This window comes from Lepidochelys kempii, chromosome 23, assembly GCF_965140265.1.
Source record: "Lepidochelys kempii isolate rLepKem1 chromosome 23, rLepKem1.hap2, whole genome shotgun sequence".
Lineage (NCBI taxonomy): Eukaryota > Metazoa > Chordata > Testudines > Cheloniidae > Lepidochelys > Lepidochelys kempii.
The window spans coordinates 14744846-14767449 of NC_133278.1; the positions used below are offsets into that span (position 1 = coordinate 14744846).

General features: G+C 61.5%; 2 protein-coding genes across 2 annotated transcripts in view; both read right to left on the reverse strand.

Moving 5' to 3' along the window:
- Positions 1-2516, reverse strand: part of SYN1 (synapsin I) — a 17417-nt gene extending 14901 nt beyond the window's left edge. Inside the window, exons 1-2 of the mRNA XM_073321314.1 lie at positions 2344-2516; positions 2024-2087 (exon numbers count right to left, since the gene is read on the reverse strand). Of these exons, the coding sequence (XP_073177415.1) occupies positions 2024-2087; positions 2344-2516 (237 nt within the window). The remainder of the gene's footprint in view (positions 1-2023; positions 2088-2343) is intronic.
- Positions 2428-15565, reverse strand: CFP (complement factor properdin). Its single transcript, XM_073322373.1, has 9 exons — positions 15384-15565; positions 15129-15273; positions 14218-14381; positions 13391-13561; positions 8793-8990; positions 8441-8614; positions 3768-3962; positions 2859-2969; positions 2428-2517 (listed from the first exon to the last, which is right to left on the reverse strand). The coding sequence occupies exons 1-8, from the start codon at positions 15445-15447 to the stop codon at positions 2902-2904; spliced, it is 1179 nt and encodes a 392-aa protein (XP_073178474.1). The 5' UTR covers positions 15448-15565; the 3' UTR covers positions 2428-2517; positions 2859-2901.
- Positions 15566-22604: the final 7039 nt, after the last annotated feature.

Below are 22604 nucleotides of genomic sequence, written 5' to 3' on the forward strand. Positions count from 1 at the left end.
ACGCGCTATCTCAGAGTTGGTGCGGTCCGGTCCCCGGCCGGTTTGGGAGGGGGGATGCAGGGAGGAGCTGTCCGCGGTGCTGGGCGGGGGAGGGGGGAGAAGATGGGGAGAGAGGGGGGAGGTGGGGAGGGGAGGGGGAGGTGGGGTGAGACGGGGAGGGGATGGGGAGAGAGGGGGTTGGGGTGGGGAGGGGTTGGAGGGCGAGGGGGAGGGGGAGGGGGGGTAGGTGCGGTGGGAAGGGGAGGAGAGGGGGGAGTTAGGGGGAGGGGATGGGGAGAGGGGGGAGGTGGGGAGGGGAGGGGGAGGTGGGGTGAGACGGGGAGGGGATGGGGAGAGAGGGGGTTGGGGTGGGGAGGGGTTGGAGGGCGAGGGGGAGGGGGGGGTAGGTGCAGTGGGAAGGGAAGGAGAGGGGGGAGTTAGGGGGAGGGGATGGGGAGAGAGGGGGCGGTCGGGTGGGGATGGAGGGGGAGGAGAGGGGAGGGAGGGGTTGGAGGGGGACGGAGAGGAGAGGTGGGGAGGGAAGGGGAGGAGAGGCGGGAGGTGGGTGGGGAGGGGGAGGAGAGGGAGGAGGGAAGGGGATGGAGGGGGAGGGTCTAGGCTGGGGGTTACTCGTGTGACCCAGGTGCCCCGTGGTGGGACCACGCCCTTACAAGTGGGTCCCCAAGGCCCAGCGGTGCTGCACTGGGCACCGGACTCCCCAGGAAAGGGCCGGACTAGGAAGGCCAGGCTCGAGGTGGCCAGTTGTGGCTGTCTTGGCCTGTGGCCTGGTGTGGCCAGTCCTGGGACGGGCTCTTTGAAGCTGTCGCCGGCTTTGCCCAGCCAAGGGCTGGGTGGTTTCCCCAGAGCTGCGACACCGTGTGCTACGGAGGGGGGGTGACCAGCGGGGGAGCTGGGGGGAGGATGTGCAGGGGGGAGGGGGGAGGTTGAGGGATGGGGGCGTTCATGGGCGGGGGGTGGGGGCGCAGACAGGTGGGAGAGGCCTCGGCTCCCAACTACAGCACCTCCCCCATGTAGATGCTGCTCCACCAGCAAGGCATAGAACCCAGGAGTCCGGGCTCCCAGCCCCCCCGCTCTAACCACTAGACCCCACTCCCCTCCCAGAGCCAGGGAGAGAACCCAGGCGTCCTGGCTCCCAGCCCCCCTGCTCTAACCACTAGACCCCACTCCCCTCCCAGAGCCAGGGAGAGAACCCAGGAGTCCTGGCTCCCAGCCCCCCTGCTCTAACCACTAGACCCCACTCCCCTCCCAGAGCCGGGGAGAGAACCCAGGAGTCCTGGCTCCCAGCCCCCCCCCCGCTGTAACCACTGGCCCCCATTCTCAAACACACACACACACAGAGCCAGGTGGGACCCATTCTCTCTCTTTATTGTGATGGATTCCCATGTCCTGTAGCAAAGGGGATTTCTGGGGGTTGGAGCATCGGGGTCATAACTGCAGGGGGCTTCTGGGGTGTTTCCACAGGGAGCCCCGGGAAGGAGGGGAAGAGCTGCTGTCGTGGGGATCCTGACCCCCCCCTGCTCCGTCTGCAGAAGGGTGGTGCGGGGATGGGGCTTCTGGGGAAGCACCTTCACCTGGCTCCTGCCAGATCAACCTGCAAAGAACAGGCAGTGAAAGGGTTAAACCAGAGACACAGGCCCCTTCCCCCCAGCCAGCCTGCCCCCAGCCTGGACCAGAGCCAGCGCCCCCTATGGGGGACAGGCCCCAGGCCCCATTCCTCGCCCCCCTGGAGCCAGCCGGTCCCTGCCCTCGGAATGGATGGGAGCTGGCACCCCCTTGAGGGGAAGAGTCCCATCCCCCATTCCTCGCCCCCCTGGAGCCAGCCAATCCCTGCCCTGGGGTCAATGGGAGCCAGCGCCCCCTAGAGGGGACAGGCCCCAGGCCCCATTCCCACCCTCCTGAGCCAGCCAGTCCCTGCTCTGGGGCTGGATGGGAGCCGGCGCCCCCCAGAGGGGAAAAGCCCCATGCCCCATTCCCTAGTATTTCTCACACACCTCAAACGTCCTCATCAAGATGCTCCACGTACTTGAAGCCTGCGGTGGGCTAGGGGGCTAAGCTGGCCAGGCGGCCTGCCGATAACGGGGGCTGATCTGGGGGTCAGAGAACAGGGAGCTGGTTCGTGACTGCAGAACCTCAGCAGGACCCTCCAGCCCCACAGGGATCCTTCCAAAGAGACCCGGTGCTTACCCCACTCCCCTCCAAGGGCCGAGGAGAGAACCCAGGAGTCCTGGCCCCAGCCCCCCCTGCTCTAACCCATCAGACCCCACTCCCCTCCCAGGGGCAAGATAGAACCCAGGAGTCCTGGCTCCCAGCCCCCGCACACACACACGCTGACCCACTCAACACCCGCCCCCCAGCTCACCATATTCCTCCTCCTCTGGGCAGGGTGGCACATTGAGACATGGCTCCTTCTCCTCCACCTCCAGGGCCTTCCCGTTGATGGGCTGGCACTTGGGCCAGGGTTTGCCCCAGAAGCTGATGTTCACCGGCCCAGTGTTCCCCACGCCCTGGGTCTCCATTCTGTGGGGGAGGAGAGAGATCAGCACTGGGCCCAGCCCCCTCCCACGGGCCTCTGGATCAGACCCATGGGGACCCCGCAGGTTGGTATTCTTCCCCTCCTCCCAGTTCAGACCCATAGACCCCCCGCAAGCCCTGTAATCCTCTGAATCAGACCCATGGGGCCCCCACAACTTGGTATCCTTCCCCTCCCACCAGATCAGACTCATGGACTCCTCCCCCAGTCCTGTGTCCCTCTGGATCAGACCCATGGGGCTCCCCAACCCTGGTATCCCCACTCCTGGATCAGACCCACAGACCCTGGTATGTCCCCCCTATCCCCACCCCCTGCTGGTCACACTCACGAAAATTTGGGGTAAGTGGGTTGGCAAACACGCTTCCGAGACTTCATGGATTCTTCCCGCAGGTTGGGATGCAGAGACCCCAGGAACTCCAGTCTGACCATTGGCCCTCCACTGGGGAGTCAGTACAGACACCAGTCAGGTCAGAATCATAGAATCATAGAATATCATAGAATATCAGGGTTGGAAGGGACCCCAGAAGGTCATCTAGTCCAACCCCCTGCTCAAAGCAGGACCAATTCCCAGTTAAATCATCCCAGCCAGGGCTTTGTCAAGCCTGACCTTAAAAACCTCTAAGGAAGGAGATTCTACCACCTCCCTAGGTAACGCATTCCAGTGTTTCACCACCCTCTTAGTGGAAAAGTTTTTCCTAATATCCAATCTAAACCTCCCCCACTGCAACTTGAGACCATTACTCCTCGTTATGTCATCTGCTACCATTGAGAACAGTCTAGAGCCATCCTCTTTGGAACCCCCTTTCAGGTAGTTGAAAGCAGCTATCAAATCCCCCCTCATTCTTCTCTTCTGCAGGCTAAACAATCCCAGCTCCCTCAGCCTCTCCTCATAACTCATGTGTTCCAGTCCCCTAATCATTTTTGTTGCCCTTCGCTGGACTCTCTCCAATTTATCCACATCCTTCTTGAAGTGTGGGGCCCAAAACTGGACACAGTACTCCAGATGAGGCCTCACCAATGTCGAATAGAGGGGAACAATCACGTCCCTCGATCTGCTCGCTATGCCCCTACTTATACATCCCAAAATGCCATTGGCCTTCTTGGCAACAAGGTCAGGAACCCATCTGGCCTGGTACCCCACCTCCCCTCCCCCAGGTCATAACCAGGAGCCCCTCCAGCCTGGCACCCCTGCACAGATCAGACCCCCAGACCCCTCCAGCCCACCTCGGGCACTCACATTTGCACCGAAACATGTTGTAGCAGCTGCGGATATGGATATAACTTCCCACACAGCGCTTCCCATCGGGGCTGCGCCCCTCGCAGACCCGCGTCCGCTTCTGCTGCCCCACGATCTCCTGGCAGGTGATGTCCCCGGTGTAACCCGGCCGGGTGCAAATGGACCACTCCACCCACTCTGACCAGCGCCCATCCACTGCGGGGGAGAGTCAGGGAAACCCCCCGAGACAGCAGAGTATGACTGTCCATCCTCCCACCCACCCGTCCATCCATCCATTGACCCATCCATCCATCTCCCCACATGCAAACCAGCCCACCCATCATCCATCCAGCCACTGACCCACTGACCCACTGACCCAGCCAGCCACTGACCCACCCATCCATCCATCCACCCACCCAACCAGCCATTGATCCATTCATCCATTGACCCACCCATTGACCCACCCATCCATCCACCCATTGACCTATCCATCCATCTACCCACACACAAACCAGCCCATCCATCAGCCATCCATCCACTGACTCACCCAACCATCCATCCATCCATCTATCCACCCAACCATCTATCCATACATCCACCCAACCATCCAGCCAAAGACCCACCCAACCAAACATTGATCCATTCATCCATCAACCCACCATTAACCCATCATCCATCCATCCATCCACCCACCCATCTACCCACACACAAACCTGCCCACCCATCATCCATCCATCCATCCACTGACTCACCCAACCATCGATCCATACATCCACCCAACCATCCATCCACAGACCCACCCAACCATTGATCCATTCATCCATTGTGGCGGAGTAGGGAGTGGGGAGTACTTACCTGGTCATGATGCATGGGAGTTTTACGAGTTTACTGTCTGCATTAATACTGATGGTGCTGGGATATCAGGGGGTGACTTCACCAAGAAGTGATACTTGTAACCTGAGCCCAGGAGGGGGTTGGGGCCAGGTGACACTTTCTGCCTGGGAAACTGGACAAAGGCTGGAGGAGGAGCCGGGGGTGTGGCTGGGTGAGGCTGCTGGAGGGGGTTTCAGTTTGGAGCTGGCTGGGGAGAGGGGCTGAATCCCAGAACTGGGGTCTGGGCTCCCCACCCCTCAAGAGGGCCCTGACTGAGCGGTCCTGTTCTCTGTACCTACAAGCTCTGTTTAGACTGCGTGAAACCCCTGAGGACATATATCTTGAACTGATCCTCTGAATGGAGGGGTACGTCCACAAGTGGGCAGAGGGGGCCCAGACTAAGGAGGACAGGATTAAACTGATGGTGCTGGAGCACCTGTATGAGCACTGCCCAGCCGACCTGAGGCTGTGGTTGGGGGAGAAAAAGCCAGAGGACCCGCAACTCACAGGGCGGCTGGCCGACGAGTTCATGGACAGCCGGTCAGGGGCTGGCAGGGAGGAGTCCCAAAAGAATAAGCCCAACACAGCGCAGAGAGAGCGTCACGCTGCTACCTCCCAAAGGGGGAATGTGGAGAACCCCCTCCCGAGGGGAACAACCAGCATCAGGACCAGCCTGGCTTGAGGGAACCAACGTGACGTGATTTGTTATTACTGTGGGCAGAGAGGCCACATACGGACCCAGTGCCCCAGGCTCCAGGACAGACTGAGAAGACCGAACCCGCACAGGGTTAACTGGGCAGGGACCCAGCCGGAGGAGGGGCTGGCAGCCTACCCACTGCTCAGGAGGGAGGAGTGCCCCAGACCAGCTCCTCTGGAGGGCTGGCTGCTCCGGACTCAAGGATCTCAGGGTACGGGGGGGGGGGGGTGCGGGGCTGTCCCTGCAGAGCGAGTGCCTTGTTCCCCTGGAGGTGGATGGGAGGAACTTCAATGGATACTGGGACACAGGCGTGGAGATGACACTGGACGGCCCAAGGCGGTGGCCCCAGATCGGGTGGTGCCCGATACCTACCTGACTCTGACGGGTGTGGGCAGGACCCCATTCAAGATGCCCATGGTGAGAGTACATCTGAAATAGGGATCCAAGGAGGGCCCCAAGGACGTGTGGGTGCACTACCATTTGCCCACTGAGGTGTCGATGGGGGATGACCTCGAGGATTGGCCAGGCAACCCCCAGAACTCCCTAGTCATGACCCGTAGCTAGAGCTGGCGAGGGGCACCTCGCCCTGACCTCAGGGAGGGTACCACATGGGAGGCGCAGGACTCCACCCTGGTGGGGAGGGAGCGCCCAGGGACAAGGCTCAGAGGGGCTGCGACTCCAGACCCAGCTGCCAAGAGAGAGCAGGTCCCCATCCCATGCCCAGCCGCTGAGTTCCAGGCCAAGTTGAGGAAAGATCCCTCCTTGCGGAAGCTCAGGGACCTGGCCGACCTCGGTGTGGGACGGACCATGAGGAGAGGCTGCCAGGAGAGGTTCCTGTGGGAGAAGGGGTTCCTGTACCGAGAATGGGCTCCCACAAGGGAAGTAGAGTCCTGTGGGGTCAGGAGGCAGCTGGGAGTCCCCCAGAAGTATCGCCGCAGGCTCCTGTACCTGGCCCACGACATCCCCCTCGCAGGGCACCAGGGAATCCAGTGCACCCGGCAGAGGTTGCTACAGAACTTTTACTGGCCTGGGGTCTTTACCATGGTCCGGCAGTATTGCCGATCCTGAGACCCCTGTCAGAGGGTGGGGACGGCCCGGAACAAGGGGAAAGCGGCTTTGAGATCTTTGCCCATCACAGAGGAGCCTTTCCAGAAGGTGGCCATGGACATCGTGGGGCCTCTCAGCAAGACGACCCGGTCAGGGAAGAAATACATTCTGGGGGTGGTAGATTTTGCCACCCGCTACCCCGAGGCAGTGCCCTTAGCTTCCATTGAAGCAGACACCATGGCCGATGCGCTCCTGACCATTTTCAGCCAAGTGGGGTTCCCCAAGGAAGTCTTGACAGACCAACTTCATGTTGGCCCTCCTCCAGTGCTTGTGGGAGAAATGTGGGGTCCGGCACATCTAGGCCTCAGCTTATCACCCCCAGGGGTGACTGGTGGGTGGAGAGGTTCAACGGGACGCTAAAGATGATGCTGAAAACCTTTATGGACCAGCACCCGCAGGATTGGGACAAGTACTTACCTCACCTGCTGTTCGCGTACAGGGAGGTGCCCCAGGAGTCTGCCGGGTTCTCGCCTTTCAAACTGTTTTATGGCAGGAGGGTGAGGGGCCCCCTGGACCTGACGAGAGACGAGTGGGAGGGGAAGGCCACTCCCGATGGAGAGTCAGTGGTGGAGTATGTCCTGACCTTCCGAGAGAGACTGGCTGAACTCATGGGCCTGGCCAAGGAGAATCTGGCCAGAGCCCAGAGGAAGCAGAAGGCCTGGTATGACCGCACGGCGCGGGCCCGTGCCTACGCCACCGGGGATCCGGTGATGGTTCTCATCCCGGTGAGAAAAAGCAAACTACGGGCCGCCTGGGAGGGCCCTTTCAAGGTCGTCAAACAACTTAATGAGCTTGTCGTGGAGCTGTCGAACCGGGCGCACCGCCGCCGGGTGTACCATGGTCACACGATGAAGCCGTATTACGGCAGGGGGAACGTGGTGTTGGCCGTGTGTGGACAGTGGGAGGAGCAGGGAGATGACCCTTGAGTAGATCTATTCCCTGAGACAGGAGCTGGCTCTTCCCTGGAAACAATCCCCCTCTCTGATCAGTTAACCCCTGGCCAGAAAGCTGAGATCAGAGGGATGCTACATCTGTACCGACAGCTGTTTTCCAACCAGCCAGGACTCACTAATCTGGCTGTTCATGGGGTACAGACGGGATCGCACCTGCCTATAAGATGTTCCCCCTTCCGAGTCACAGGGAAAACGGCTCAGGAGGTGGAGCCTGCTCCTGCAGAATTATGACATGGATGTGGTCCATGTGAGGGGAGCGCCAACACGATAGCAGATATGTTGTCCTGGAGAGGGGGGCCTGAACTTCCCCAGGTCACTGGTTAGAGTGACCGCGCTCAGTTCAGTCTCGAAGCAGGGAGAGATGTGACGGAGTAGGGAGTATTAACCTGGTAATGTTGCAAGACCCACCCAACCATCCACCCAACCACTGATCCATTCATCCATCGACCCACCATTGACCCATCATCCATCCATCCACCTACCCACACACAAACCAGCCCACCCATCAACCATCCATCCACTGACCCACCCAACCATTGATCCATTCATCCATCGACCCACCATTAACCCACCATCCATCCATCCATCCATCCACCCACCCACACACAAACCTGCCTACCCATCATCCATCCATGTATTGACCCACACAAACATCCATCCATTGACCTAGGCATCACTCCACCCACCCACCCACCTGCTGCCATCTGTCCATTGACCCAACTAACCATTGATACATCCATCCACCCACCCACTGACCCATTCATTCATCCATTCACCCATCCATCCATTAATTCATCCATTTCTACTTGCATCCATCCCAATACATACCCCTCCATTCACGCATCCATCATTTTACTGTGCTTTCATCCATTCCCCCCTCCTTCTCTCTGTGCATCCCACCACTTTTCTACCTCTTCATCCTCTTCCTGATCCATCCATTCTTCTTTTCCTCTATACCTCCATTCCTCCACCCCTTGCCTCACCCCTCCATCTGCCCTCCCCTCCAGGGACAGCGGGTGTCCTCTCCCCACTCCAATGCTCTTTGTCGGTCCCTGCCCCCCTACCTGGGCAGGGTATTTTGGTGTTGCAGAAATATGACCGGGTATTGAGGCCAGGACAGGTGTTCCCACCTTGCCGTGGTGCTGGGTTGTTGCAAAGACGCTTCTCCATTACCCGGCCCATGCCACAGGTCACTGAGCAGGGACTGGACTGCTGCCAGTCACTCCAGCCACCGTGCACTGGGCAGAGCGCAGAGTCAGAGAGAAAGAAACACGGGTCAGCATGGGAAACCTAGCCCGAGGGTTGGGGGAATGGGAAACGGGAGATTTCCCCTTTTGGGGGCACCGGCTCCCATATGGCCCCAGGACAGGGGACTGGATGTCTTGGGGGTGGGGGGGGCAGGAGGATCTTTCTCACCTGGGCAGAAGGGGAGCCCAGTGCAAGACTGGTCCTCACTGGCAGATCCAGAGCAGGGGAATCCGGGAGGGCTGAAGGAAGGTGGGGGGCTGTCGCAAACCCGTGAGCGACGCTGCTTGGGCTTCGGCCCCGCTTCCTCCGGAGAACATGTGGCAGAACAAGGACCCCATTGCCCCCAACTGCCCCAGTTACCATGAGCTACAGAGAGGGAGAGATCAGGCCTCAGTGTTGGGAGGGGCCATTCAGCCCCACCTGCCCACCTATCCCCCACCCAGTGACCCAGCCATCCCCCACCCAGCCATCCCCCCATTCCACTACCCAACCATTGCTTCCAACCCATCCCTCATCACCCCACCCAGCCATCCCTTCCCACCCATCCCCCCATTCCACTACCCAACCATTGCTTCTCACCCATCCCTCATCACCCCACCCAGCCATCCCCCCATTCCACTACCCAACCATTGCTTCTCACCCATCCCTCATCACCCCACCCAGCCATCCCTTCCCACCGATCCCCCCATTCCACTACCCAACCATTGCTTCCAACCCATCCCTCATCACCCCACCCAGCCATCCCCCCATTCCACTACCCAACCATTGCTTCCAACCCATCCCTCATCACCCCACCCAGCCATCCCCCCATTCCACTACCCAACCATTGCTTCCAACCCATCCCCCATCACCCCACCCAGCCATCCCCCCATTCCACTACCCAACCATTGCTTCCAACCCATCCCTCATCACCCCACCCAGCCATCCCCCCATTCCACTACCCAACCATTGCTTCCAACCCATCCCCCATCACCCCACCCACCCATCCCCCCATTCCACTACCCAACCATTGCTTCTCACCCATCCCTCATCACCCCACCCAGCCATCCCTTCCCACCCATCCCCCCACTCCACTACCCAACCATTGCTTCCAACCCATCCCCCCATCACCCCACCCACCCATCCCCCCATTCCACTACCCAACCATTGCTTCCAACCCATCCCCCCATCACCCCACCCAGCCATCCCCCCATTCCACTACCCAACCATTGCTTCCAACCCATCCCTCATCACCCCACCCAGCCATCCCCCCATTCCACTACCCAACCATTGCTTCCAACCCATCCCTCATCACCCCACCCAGCCATCCCCCCATTCCACTACCCAACCATTGCTTCCAACCCATCCCTCATCACCCCACCCACCCATCCCTCCATTCCACTACCCAACCATTGCTTCCAACCCATCCCCCATCACCCCACCCACCCATCCCCCCATTCCACTACCCAACCATTGCTTCTCACCCATCCCTCATCACCCCACCCAGCCATCCCCCCATTCCACTACCCAACCATTGCTTCCAACCCATCCCCCATCACCCCACCCAGCCATCCCCCCATTCCACTACCCAACCATTGCTTCCAACCCATCCCCCATCACCCCACCCAGCCATCCCCCCATTCCACTACCCAACCATTGCTTCTCACCCATCCCTCATCACCCCACCCAGCCATCCCTTCCCACCCATCCCCCCATTCCACTACCCAACCATTGCTTCCAACCCATCCCTCATCACCCCACCCAGCCATCCCCCCATTCCACTACCCAACCATTGCTTCCAACCCATCCCCCCATCACCCCACCCAGCCATCCCCCCATTCCACTACCCAACCATTGCTTCCAACCCATCCCCCATCACCCCACCCAGCCATCCCCCCATTCCACTACCCAACCATTGCTTCCAACCCATCCCCCCATCACCCCACCCAGCCATCCCCCCATTCCACTACCCAACCATTGCTTCCAACCCATCCCTCATCACCCCACCCAGCCATCCCCCCATTCCACTACCCAACCATTGCTTCCAACCCATCCCCCATCACCCCACCCAGCCATCCCCCCATTCCACTACCCAACCATTGCTTCCAACCCATCCCCCATCACCCCACCCAGCCATCCCCCCATTCCACTACCCAACCATTGCTTCCAACCCATCCCCCATCACCCCACCCAGCCATACCCCACCCAGCCATCCCCCCATTCCACTACCCAACCATTGCTTCCAACCCATCCCCCATCACCCCACCCAGCCATCCCTTCCCACCCATCCCCCCATTCCACTACCCAACCATTGCTTCCAACCCATCCCTCATCACCCCACCCAGCCATCCCTTCCCACCCATCCCCCCATTCCACTACCCAACCATTGCTTCCAACCCATCCCCCCATCACCCCACCCAGCCATCCCTTCCCACCCATCCCCCCATTCCACTACCCAACCATTGCTTCTCACCCATCCCCCATCACCCCACCCAGCCATCCCTTCCCACCCATCCCCCCATTCCACTACCCAACCATTGCTTCCAACCCATCCCCCCATCACCCCACCCAGCCATCCCTTCCCACCCATCCCCCCATTCCACTACCCAACCATTGCTTCCAACCCATCCCCCCATCACCCCACCCAGCCATCCCCCCATTCCACTACCCAACCATTGCTTCCAACCCATCCCCCCATCACCCCACCCAGCCATCCCTTCCCACCCACCCATCCCCCCCATCTCCCCATCCAACTTACCATCCATCCACCACCTGCCTCCATCCACCAGACCATCCCTACCCAGCCACCCACTCCCCACCCAGCTGTAGATCTGTTCTGACCAAGGCCACAGAACAACGAACAAAGCCTGAATTCCCATCAGCCTTGTAAATATGTAGTTAGTAGATAAGGGAACAGCAGGCGGATGGCGAACGTGTGAACAGCCGGTCACTTGTCCGGGGATTGGCTCCCAGGAACTAAGGAGCCGATCAGAGAGCGTGCGAGGGGATGTAGAACAGAGAGTGCGGGCGGCGTCTGTGTGAGGGCGTGTTTACCAGCTTGTGAATGAGTTTGTACTTTGGGTGCGTGGTTCACCCTGGACCCCACCCCCTGCCCCTGAGCCTCAGTAGTTCAGTGTCGGGCCCCTGGGTGCCAGGAGAGAAACCTCTGTGATGAGCCTGACGTCGAGCTGAGTTCTTGGGGACCGAGTGGATAAGGTCCCAACATCATCCACCCAACCATCCCTGTCCGCTCATCCACCCATCCAGGTGTCCACCCGCCATTAGACCCATCCATCCATCTACCCATGCATCCCTGCCCCACACATCCCCCCCATCCGTCTATCCACCCACCCTTACCCCAACCCATCCCTCCACCCAACTACCCATCCATCCCTGCCCCCACACATCCCCCCATCCATCTGTCTATCCACCCACCCTTACCCCAACCCATCCCTCCACCCAACTACCCATCCATCCCTGCCCCCATTCTCCCATCCATCCACCCACCCACCCAACCACCCATTCCTATCCATCCGTCCAGCCACCCAACCAGCCATCCCCCCTCCCCACCGCAACCCATCCCTGAATCCTTCTGTCCAAGCACCCAACAACCCACCCTCCCAACCCCCACCCACCCACCCATGTATGCACCCACCCAACCCCATCCACCTATCCACTAATCTTTCCACCCAACAACCCATTTCCCATCCATCCATCCAACCATCCATCCCTGCCCCCACCCCCCTATCCAACCATCCACCTACCCAGCCAGCCATCCTCCATCCATCCTGTCGCCCACCCATCCCCCTACCCACCCAACCAGATACTCCGTGACGAATGCAGTATAAAAACATCTATGGAATAGAATGAGATCATAGAAATGTCGGGCTGGAAGGAACCTCAGGAGGTCACTAAATCCAGCCCCCTGCGTGGAGGCAGGACCAAGTCAACCTAAACTATCCCTGACAGGTTTGTCCAACTTCTTCTTACAACCCTCCAATGACGGGGTCCCATAGCCCCCTTGGGAGCCAGTTCCGGAGCTGAGCGACCCTGAGAGTTAGAAAGTTTCTCCCATTATTTAACCTCCATCCCGCTGGCTGCAGATTCAGCCCTTTACTTCTTGTCCTGCCCACAGCAGACATGGAGAACAATTGTCAGTATCCTCTTTAGAAGAGCCCATGAGGTATCTAAAGACTGTTCTCAGGTCCCCCCTCACTCTCCTTCTCTCCAGACCAAACATGCCCGGTTTCTTTTAACTGTCCCTCCTAGGTCAGGTTTTCTAAACCTACGATCATTTTGGTTGCTCTCCTCCGGACTCTCTCCAATTCGTTCACAACTTTCCTAATACGTGGGGCACCCAGAGCCAGACACCGTCCTCCCGCCAGGGTCCCACCAGTGCTGACCCAAGCAGGACCACGACCTCCCGTGTCTTGCATACGACCCTCCTGTTAACACACCCAGAATGAGAGTAGCCTTTTCCACAGCCACATCCCATTGTTGACTCATATTCCATATGGGATCCGCGCGAGCCCCCAGATCCGTTGCAGCCATGTGACTGCCTAGTCCCCACGTTGTCACTACGCATTTGATTCCCCGCCCCCCACACCTTCCTCGGCGTTGTATTCTGCACTTCTCCTTCTCGGGTGTGGCCTGGTTGATTTCAGAGCAACTCTTCCCTAGCCGGCTTGTGAGGATGTCAGCTGGGACAGTGTCAAAAAAGAACCACACACAACCCCGTCCCCCCACTCCCGCCCACCCCCCCACACACACACACACCCATCACTCACTGGGGCAGATCTTGTTGGTGTCGCAGGGCACCGTCTCCGAGTTGTGGCCCAGGCAGGAGCCCCCACAGACAGGCGCCGGCTCGGTGCACCTACGGATTCGCCTCTTCACCCCCTCGGCACAAGTCACGGAACAGGAGCTCCAGGGGTCCCAGGACGACCAGCCCCCCATCACTGCAGAGCGATGGGGGAAAGGGGTCAGCATGAGATTAGGGTGAGGGTGGGGACCTGAGGCTGCCCCCTCCCGATTCCAGAGACCCCCCATCCCCATCTGAGACCACCTACCCACCTGCCCCTCCCATTTGATCCCCTCCTGCTACGCACCCCTCCCCAGAGACCCCTCCTGTCTCCTGCCCACCCCTCAGAGCCCAGCTCCGATAGGGGGTGACCAACCCCTTCCCCTCCCAGCCCCCCATCACTGCCATGGGCCTCTCTGCAGCTCAAGCAGCTGTGAACAGGAAGTTTCCATTTCCAGCTGTGGTAGGGGAAGATCATGGGGGGGGGGAGCTGGGAGGAACCAGCACCCCTAGGAGGGAAGTGAAAGTGTTGAATCTGGGTGAGAGAGAGAGAGGGAGGGAGAGAAAGAGGAAGAGAGAGAGAGAAGCCCAGGGAGCTCCCAGCTACTCCAGCCTCAGCCTCTCCCACTAGGGGGTGCTGTGGGGTACAGGGCTGGGTGACGTGGGGTGCTGTCTGCGTGAGGTGGCGGTGTCCAGCAGTGGACACCGTGGGGCTCAGGGGGCACTGGCCCTGGGGGGCGCCATGGGGCACAGGGGCACTGGCCGTGGGGGGGCGTCATGGGGCGCTGGCGGAGAGGGGTGGGGGAAACTCACCGGGGCAGCAATCCTTCAGGCTGCAGGCTTGAGTCTCCCACCTCCTCCGCAGGCCACCTGAGCACTGCCCCTGCCCCTGGCAGGTCTGGCTACGTCTCTGCACCCCTTCCCTGCAGGACACAGAGCAGGGGCCCCAGGGCGTCCAGTCGCTCCACTCGGCCTGGCTGCGGGGAGGGCAGCGGGGTCAGGGGGGTTGGGCCAGGTGCCTGTCGTAGCCTTTGGCGGATTGCTGGGCCCAGCGTTAGGGGCTGAGGCGAGGGGTGGATGGGCTGGGGTTAGGGGCGAGGGTTGGGGTTCGGGCAGGACTGGCAGGGCGCCCCGGTGTGGGGCCGGTACCCGTACTCAGGGTTCAGGGAGCAGTGGGGGGGGTCTGGGGGGGCACTCACCGGCAGGACTGGCAGGGTGCCCCGGCATGGGGCGGGTACCCGTACTCAGGGTTCAGGGAGCAGTGGGGGGGGGTCTGGGGGGGCACTCACTGGCAGGACTGGCAGGGTGCCCCGGCGCGGGGCCGGTACCCGTAGTCGGGCTTCAGGGAGCAGTGGGGGGGCTCTGGGGGGGCACTCACCGGCAGGACTGGCAGGGTGCCCCGGCGTGGGGCCGGTACCCGTAGTGGGGGTTCAGGCAGCAGTGGGGGGGCTCTGGGGGGGCACTCACCGGCAGGACTGGCAGGGTGCCCCGGCGTGGGGCCGGTACCCATAGTCGGGGTTCAGGGAGCAGTGGGGGGGCTCTGGGGGGCACTCACCGGCAGGACTGGCAGGGTGCCCCAGCGCGGGGCCGGTACCCGTAGTCGGGGTTCAGGCAGCAGTGGGGGAGGTCTGGGGGGGCACTCACCGGCAGGGTGCCCCGGCGTGGGGCGGGTACCCGTACTCAGGGTTCAGGGAGTAGTGGGGGAGGTCTGGGGGGGCACTCACCGGCAGGACTGGCAGGGTGCCCCGGCGCGGGGCTGGTACCCGTAGTCGGGGTTCAGGCAGCAGTCAGCCTTGGGCACGTCCTCACCCAGCAACTCCTTGCACTTGCCGGCCCCGAACTGCTCATAGCAAAGCCCCTCCTGGGCATCTGCGGGGGGGAGGAGGGTGAGAGGGTGAGACCAGACGGACAGACGGACGGACAGACAGGGGTGGGGGCCCACTCGGCTCAGACACACAGAAACCCCCCCATCCCGGTACCTGCAGATGGGGCCAGCGCCCAGCACAGGGCCAGCAAGAGGCCAGAGGTCACGGCCCCCTCCATGGGGCTGGGATGGACGGACAGACAGACGGACGGAGAGCGGCTGCACAGATGCCTCGCCAGAGAGCGACTGAGCCGCGGGTGTGGAGCGGGGGGGAGGATATTCCCATCAGCCACTCCCCCCGCGGGACTTCCCCCTGGCACTTGCTCTGCAAAGGGGAGGGGAACTGGGGGCTTAGGGGGACCCTGAGCCTCCCCAGCCCTGGGCTGTCTCCTTCCAGCTCCCTGGGGGGGGGCAGCACGGGGGGACCCTCATTCTCCCCACACCCAGCCAGGACCTTGGACTTTGCTCCCTGGCTTTGGCCTCTGAGGGGCCGGCCGGGCCTGGGTTCGCAGGGGGGGAAGTGTGGGGGGGTGTCCAATGCCCCCAGCCACCTCCGCACGGTGAGGTCTCAGAGATCACCAGCAATGGGGGGCGGTTGTCACCCCCCCGCCTTGTCACTTGGGGGCATTTCGTGCTACCCCACTATGGCTCCAAGTGCACAGAAAGTTCCCCCCATCTGCCTCCCCCTCACCATGCAGGGCCCCCCCCATCTGCCTCCCCACCCACCACACAGGGCCCCCCCTAAATCTGTCCCCCCCATATTTGTAACTGCCGGGCTCTCGGGCTTCCCCCTCCAGTCCGTCACCCCCCCCAAAGGAGCAAAATACCCCCCCCCATTATCAGCTCACCCTGGCCCCCACCCTCCCGACTGCTAGGACTGGCCCTGGGGGCGAACCAAACGACCAGCTCATGGAGTAGAAAAAACTCCGGGGGGCCCAGGGGAGAGCGGGCAGGGGATGAGGCCCCCGGGCACATGGTCACAAAGCCCTGATCTCCGGCCTCACCCAGCGCCTGGCTCGGTGCCCGTGGCTCAGAGCAGAGGCCCCAGGGCCACGGAGCAACAGGGGGCCTAGCCAGGCAGACTAGCCCCTTGGCTCCCGCCCCGGTCTCTGGGGGGCCCTTGGGCCAATGCGGGACGGGGCCCCCCGGGGAAGGGGGCAGACGGGGAAGTTGTTTCGGAGAAGAGCGACACCCGGTCAGCGGGGCAGGCGAGAAGGAACCGGAACCAGGTGGGGAGGGGGCCACACAGCTACATCCTGGACCTCGGCTGGGAAATCTGCTGGCCGGGGCCACGGCGGCGACAGGGCGGCCTGTGAGCAGGGAATGAGGAAGGACCTGGCTTCCAGGGTAACCAAATCCCTTGAGTCAGCAGCTGAGTGAAGCCAGACCCTGAGCAAACAAGGAAACGGGCGAAGGGCCAACCCCAGCGACAGGAGCTCAGTCCGGCTCCACCAGTCCCCTGTATGGTCAACCGCTTCCCTGACTTGGGCACCGTCCCAGGCAGCGCAGCCGTCGCCTGGACCCAGCCAACGGACGGCACCAGGTGGCCCCCGGGGCCCGTGGGGTCGGAAGAAGAGGCACTTTTTGAATGGGGGCGAGGGACTGAGCGATGGGAACGACCGACCTAGGCCGGTGGAGGGTTCTCCTCACGTGCCAACCTGGCCCAGGTCGCCCTGCACGGCGACTGGTCCCCGCGGGATCGGGGCCCCCTTGCCCCGGGAGAGTCACCGCAATGGAGCGAGGCGGGGTCAGCCACCAAGGTGGCCGGGGGGGACGTGGCTGGTGGAACGTAGGCGCCGGGGGGACGTGGCTGGTGGAACGTAGGCGCCTGGGGGGACGTGGTTGGTGGAACGTAGGCGCCGGGGGGACGTGATTGGTGGAACGTAGGCGCCGGGGGGACGTGGTTGGTGGAACGTAGGCGCCGGGGGGACGTGGTTGGTGGAACGTAGGCGCCGGGGGGACGTGGTTGGTGGAACGTAGGCGCCGGGGGGACGTGGTTGGTGGAACGTAGGCGCCTGGGGGGACGTGGTTGGTGGAACGTAGGCGCCTGGGGGGACATGATTGGTGGAACGTAGGCGCCTGGGGGGACGTGGTTGGTGGAACGTAGGCGCCTGGGGAGACGTGGTTGGTGGAACGTAGGCGCCGGGGGGACGTGGTTGGTGGAACGTAGGCGCCGGGGGGACGTGGTTGGTGGAACGTAGGCGCCGGGGGGACGTGGTTGGTGGAACGTAGGCGCCTGGGGGGACGTGGTTGGTGGAACGTAGGCGCCTGGGGGGACATGATTGGTGGAACGTAGGCGCCTGGGGGGACGTGGTTGGTGGAACGTAGGCGCCTGGGGAGACGTGGTTGGTGGAACGTAGGCGCCGGGGGGACGTGGTTGGTGGAACGTAGGCGCCTGGGGAGACGTGGTTGGTGGAACGTAGGCGCCGGGGGGGACGTGGTTGGTGGAACGTAGGTGCCTGGGGGGACGTGGTTGGTGGAACGTAGGCGCCGGGGGGACGTGGTTGGTGGAACGTAGGCGCCGGGGGGGACGTGGTTGGTGGAACGTAGGCGCCGGGGGGACGTGGTTGGTGGAACGTAGGCGCCGGGGGGGACGTGGTTGGTGGAACGTAGGCGCCGGGGGGACGTGGTTGGTGGAACGTAGGCGCCGGGGGGGACGTGGTTGGTGGAACGTAGGCACCACGGTTGTTACGCTTATAAGCAGCACACAGAATCTTTTTAAAGGGGAGAAGGCAACACGCCGCGTTACTTGAGAGTACAATTTAAGCATTGAAATCAGCACATGCTATAAGCATATTCACCCCCACCCCCTCCACACACATACCCCCGGACAGCCCCCCACCAAAGGTCCTGCAGCTGGGTCATACAGTGCTCCGGGAGTCCCCGTGACAGTACCCTGCACGCGAGCTTTTCCTGATTGTCTGAAAGACCAAAAGAACCTGGTTCTACCCCGTTGGGGGTGGCAGATTATTGCTTAAAATATCCCTTCCTTTTACAAATACCTTTGCTGATTGCAGGCAAAACAGAGGAATTAACCCCCTACTTTCCTGTGTGTTCGGTCTATGGGCTGGCCAGGTTGCAATGGCTTCTACCTTGTAAGGGTGGATTATTCCACTGTTCAGTTATTAAGTTCAGGTGGTGGCATGCCTCAGTTTCCCTTCTTATACAGCAGACCAAGTTTGTAATGTTTTTTTCTGCTGTGCAAGGCTTTAAGTTTATTCACAGGTAATAGCTGAGAAGGATCATTACCCTATGACCTTAAAGGCGTTTTCCAAAAAACATACACACCATCCATGGTTACAGGGGTGCTTATGAACATGAAATGTATCCCGATGTTTAATATTAACATCAAACCTATTAAAAGCAGCTTGTTATACCCTTGCCTTTTCTTTAGGCCATTTGTTTTTGAAGCCCTTGTGCTCAACGTCCTCTTGAAATCTTTGCACGGGGTTTTTAAATTTAATTATATCCTTGGGGTTTGGGTGAATTAAGAAGTAGGGGTGCCAGGCCTGTCAGCAGACCCCTTTTGTACCTGTCTTCAGATTTCAGCCCTGATTTTTGATTTTTTTACTTACAGTTAACCTGTCTTAGGTGTGACTCTGTTTCCTCTGGAAGGTCATACTTTGAGCCTTTTAGTTTCAGGTAGTTTGTTTGCTGACCGGGTCTGTCCTTTATCTGCGGCATCTTTGTGCTGCCAATGGTGGACAGTTCTCACCTTCCTCTGGCCAAAAAGTTTGCCCACCCCTGTTTTAAGGACCTAAACCAACACTCCTGGCTTGTAACCCTCTGTTTTGTAGGTTTAAAACGAATTGGTTTTGGTTTGGTTTGAAATAATACCCCTAAAAATCCACTTGGATCTTTCGGTCGAAGTTGCAAAACTGACCGGCACTTGTTGCCAGACCCAAGTGGTGTGTGGCCTTGGGATTTGGACGCTTTATAACGGTCAATCTGTATCTGTCGCCTGCCTGCTTGTCTGGTCCCGATCCTGCTTTCCTCACTGAGCCACCCCTTCCCATGGGCACAGGCTTCGTCCCACTCACCATTTAGCAAGGAGGGGGGACTCCTCATCTAGCCCCCACCCCACCCCTCCTGGACTTTCCCCTATGGGGGGCCAGGCCCCAGCAGACCCCTAGCCCAAGCCTGGCCGGTTTGCAGCCGCATCGGGACAGTCCCACAAGCGGCCACGCGAGGGCGCCCCTGACCACAAAACACACATGGGCCTAAACCCTGGGCCACAGATGGGCTCCTAAAAACCGAGGGGAAGCTCGGCTGGGAAGAAGCGAGGGTCACGGGGGAGGAGGGGGCAGGGCTGGGCTGGCAGGGGGCTGCGGGTCGGGAGTGAGGGGCACCGGCAGGGATGGGGGGAGCCCAGGGCCGGGCTGGCAGGGGGCTGCGGGTCGGGAGTGGGGGGAACCGGCAGGGCTGGGGGGGGCGGACCAGGGCCGGGCTGGCAGGGGGCTGCGGGTCGGGAGTGGGGGGAACCGGCAGGGCTGGGGGTGCGGACCAGGGCCGGGCTGGCAGGGGGCTGCGGGTCTGGAGTGGGGGGAACCGGCAGGGCTGGGGGGGCGGACCAGGGCCGGGCTGGCAGGGGGCTGCGGGTCGGGAGTGGGGGGCACTGGCAGGGCTGGGGGCGCGGACCAGGGCCGGGCTGGCAGGGGGCTGCGGGTCGGGAGTGGGGGGCACTGGCAGGGCTAGGGGGGCGGACCAGGGCCGGGCTGGCAGGGGGCTGCGGGTCGGGAGTGGGGGGCACTGGCAGGGTCAACTCCCTGCAGCCCCCCCCCCGCCCCCCACCGGATCCCTGAGATGTGAGGTTTCCAGCCACTCCCTGATGATCCCTGGGGGCAGGTTCCCAGACCCGGGGGGTGGGGGAGTGAATCCCTGGAAGTCATCTGGCAGCATCACCCCTGTGAATCCGACAGTCTTCTCACTATGGGTGGATGGGACAGAATGAACCCAGGTGTCCGGGCTCCCAGCCCCCACGTGCTCTAACCACTAGAGCCCGCTCCCCTCCCAGAGCCGGGGAGAGAACCCAGGAGTCCGGGCTCCCTGCCCCCAATTTTGTCACCCTCCAAGGGCTGAGCCGCTCCCTCGTGACATCATCCCCCCTCCCCATTTCGATGTGGTCTCTTTGTGGGTGGCCCCTCGTCCCCCATTGGCCGGAGCCGCCCTCCGTCACCCAGGGGGGCGTGGCCAGCCTGTTTCCTCCCCACCCCCCAGCTGCTGGTGCCGGGACTCCGAGAGGCGTCTGGGAGCCGGGGAGGCCGGAGCCGCCTCGCGGGGTCCCCCCCCCGACGGCCCCGACGGCCACCTGCCCCTGCACCCATCTGTCCGTCCATCCACCTGTCCGTGCACCCATCTGTCCGTCCATCCACCCGCCTGTCCACCCGCCTGTCCATCACCCGTCCGTCCGTCCATCCACCTGCCCCTGCACCCATCTGTCCGTCCATCCACCCGCCTGTCCATCACCTGTCTGTTCACCCGTCCGTCCATCCACCTGTCTGTCCACCCGCCTGTCCATCACCTGTCTGTCCACCCAACCGTCCACCCACCTGTCCGTGCACCCATCTGTCCGTCCATCCACCCGCCTGTCCACCCGCCTGTCCATCACCCATCTGTCCGTCCATCCACCTGTCCGTGCACCCATCTGTCCGTCCATCCACCCGCCTGTCCATCACCTGTCTGTCCACCCGTCCGTCCATCCACCTGTCTGTCCACCCGCCTGTCCATCACCTGTCTGTCCACCCGTCCGTCCATCTACCTGTCTGTCCACCCAACCGTCCACCCACCTGTCCGTGCACCCTTCTGTCCGTCCATCCACCTGTCTGTCCCTCCATCACCTGTCTGTCCGTGCATCCATCCACACACTGCCTGTCCATCACCTGTCTGTCCATCCACCCGCCTGTCTGTCCACCTGTCCGTCACCCGTCCATCCATCCCTCCATCCACCTGTCCTTCTGTGATGAAGTGGGACTTTTCTTAATGTTTCCTCTGAATAGTGTAGGGGTGCCTCAGTTTCCCCTAGGCAGTTCTTAAGTCTCTAGGGGGTGGGGTAAGGGTGTATGATCATTGCAGAGCCCTAGAGGGCAGGTGTGTGCAGGGGTCTGGACACAGAGAATGGCCGACACCCTGTTTCCTGGCCACCGATGGCCTGGGCCCTTCCCCCCTGCAAGGTGAGAGCTAAAGGGTTGGAGAACAAAGGAATCAGGTGACCTCCTGGCCCGGGAAAGGGACAAAGCCCAGAGGAGGGGGGGCTGGAGGGGGTTTCAGTTTGGGGCTGGCTGGGGACGAGGAGTGAAGTGCAGACGTGGTTGTCTGGCTCACTGCCCCCCAAAATGGACCCGGCTGAGGGGTCCTGTTCTCTGCACCTACAAGCTCTGTGTTAGACCATGTTCCTGTCGTCTAATAAACCCCTGTTTCCCTGGCTGGCTGAGAGTCCCGTCTGACTGCGGAGTTGGGGGGCAGGACCCTCTGGCTTCCCCAGGAGCCCCGGACTCGCTGGGGGAAGCGCACGGAGGGGCAGAGGAGGCTGAATGCTCCGAGGTCAGACCCAGGAAGGTGGAGCCGGGGGAGCTGTGTGTCCTGCAGACAGGCTGCTCACAGGAAGGAGACTTCCCCAGAGTCCTGACTGGCTTCATGGGGAGCAGGCCCAGAGCATCGCCCGGGGACTCCGTGACACCATCCATCCATTCACCTGTCCCCCCCATCCACCTGCCTGCCCCTGCATCCATCCGTCCGTCCATCCACCTGTCTGTCTGTCCATCCACCCACCGCACATCCATCCACCCGTCAGTCTATCTGTACATCTATCCACCCACCACACCATCCATCACCCGTCTGTCCATCCCTCTGTCCCTCCATCCATCCACCCACCATGGTGTCCGTCCATCCATCCCTCCATCCGTCCGTCCACCACCACGCCATCCGTCTGTCCATCTGTTCGTCAGTCCATCTGCGTCCATCCGTCTGTCCATCCAAACACTGTGCTGTCTGTCTGTTCACCATCCATCCCACCGGTTGCCTGTCCATCCCTCCCTCCCTCTGTCTGTCTGTCCATTCTCCCCCGGCCCGCACCTCCATGTCTCTCTCCAATTAGCACTTGGGAAGGACGGGACATGGGGGCAGGGCGAGCCCCGAGCTTGGGTTTGAAAGTTTCCATCACTCACACCTGAGCCTCCCTCCCCTCCCCCGCACTCTCCATCCCTGAATATAGTGCAGTGGGGGTTGGGGGGGGGTCAGGGGTTGGAGGTATGTGTGGTGGCCGGGGGGGCTGGGATCAGGGGTCTCAGCCCAAACTGACCTTCTGGTCACAGCTGCTGTGAATGATAGGACAAACCCC

Coding starts and splice junctions, on each gene's coding strand:
- CFP (XM_073322373.1), bottom strand. CDS start 15,447: ATGGAGGGGGCCGTGACCTCTGGCCTCTTGCTGGCCCTGTGCTGGGCG. Junction 14,382..15,128: donor GCACCCTGCCAGTCCTGCCG/GTGAGTGCCCCC, acceptor CCCTCCCCGCAG/CCAGGCCGAGTGGAGCGACT. Junction 13,562..14,217: donor CCTGAAGGATTGCTGCCCCG/GTGAGTTTCCCC, acceptor ATCGCTCTGCAG/TGATGGGGGGCTGGTCGTCC.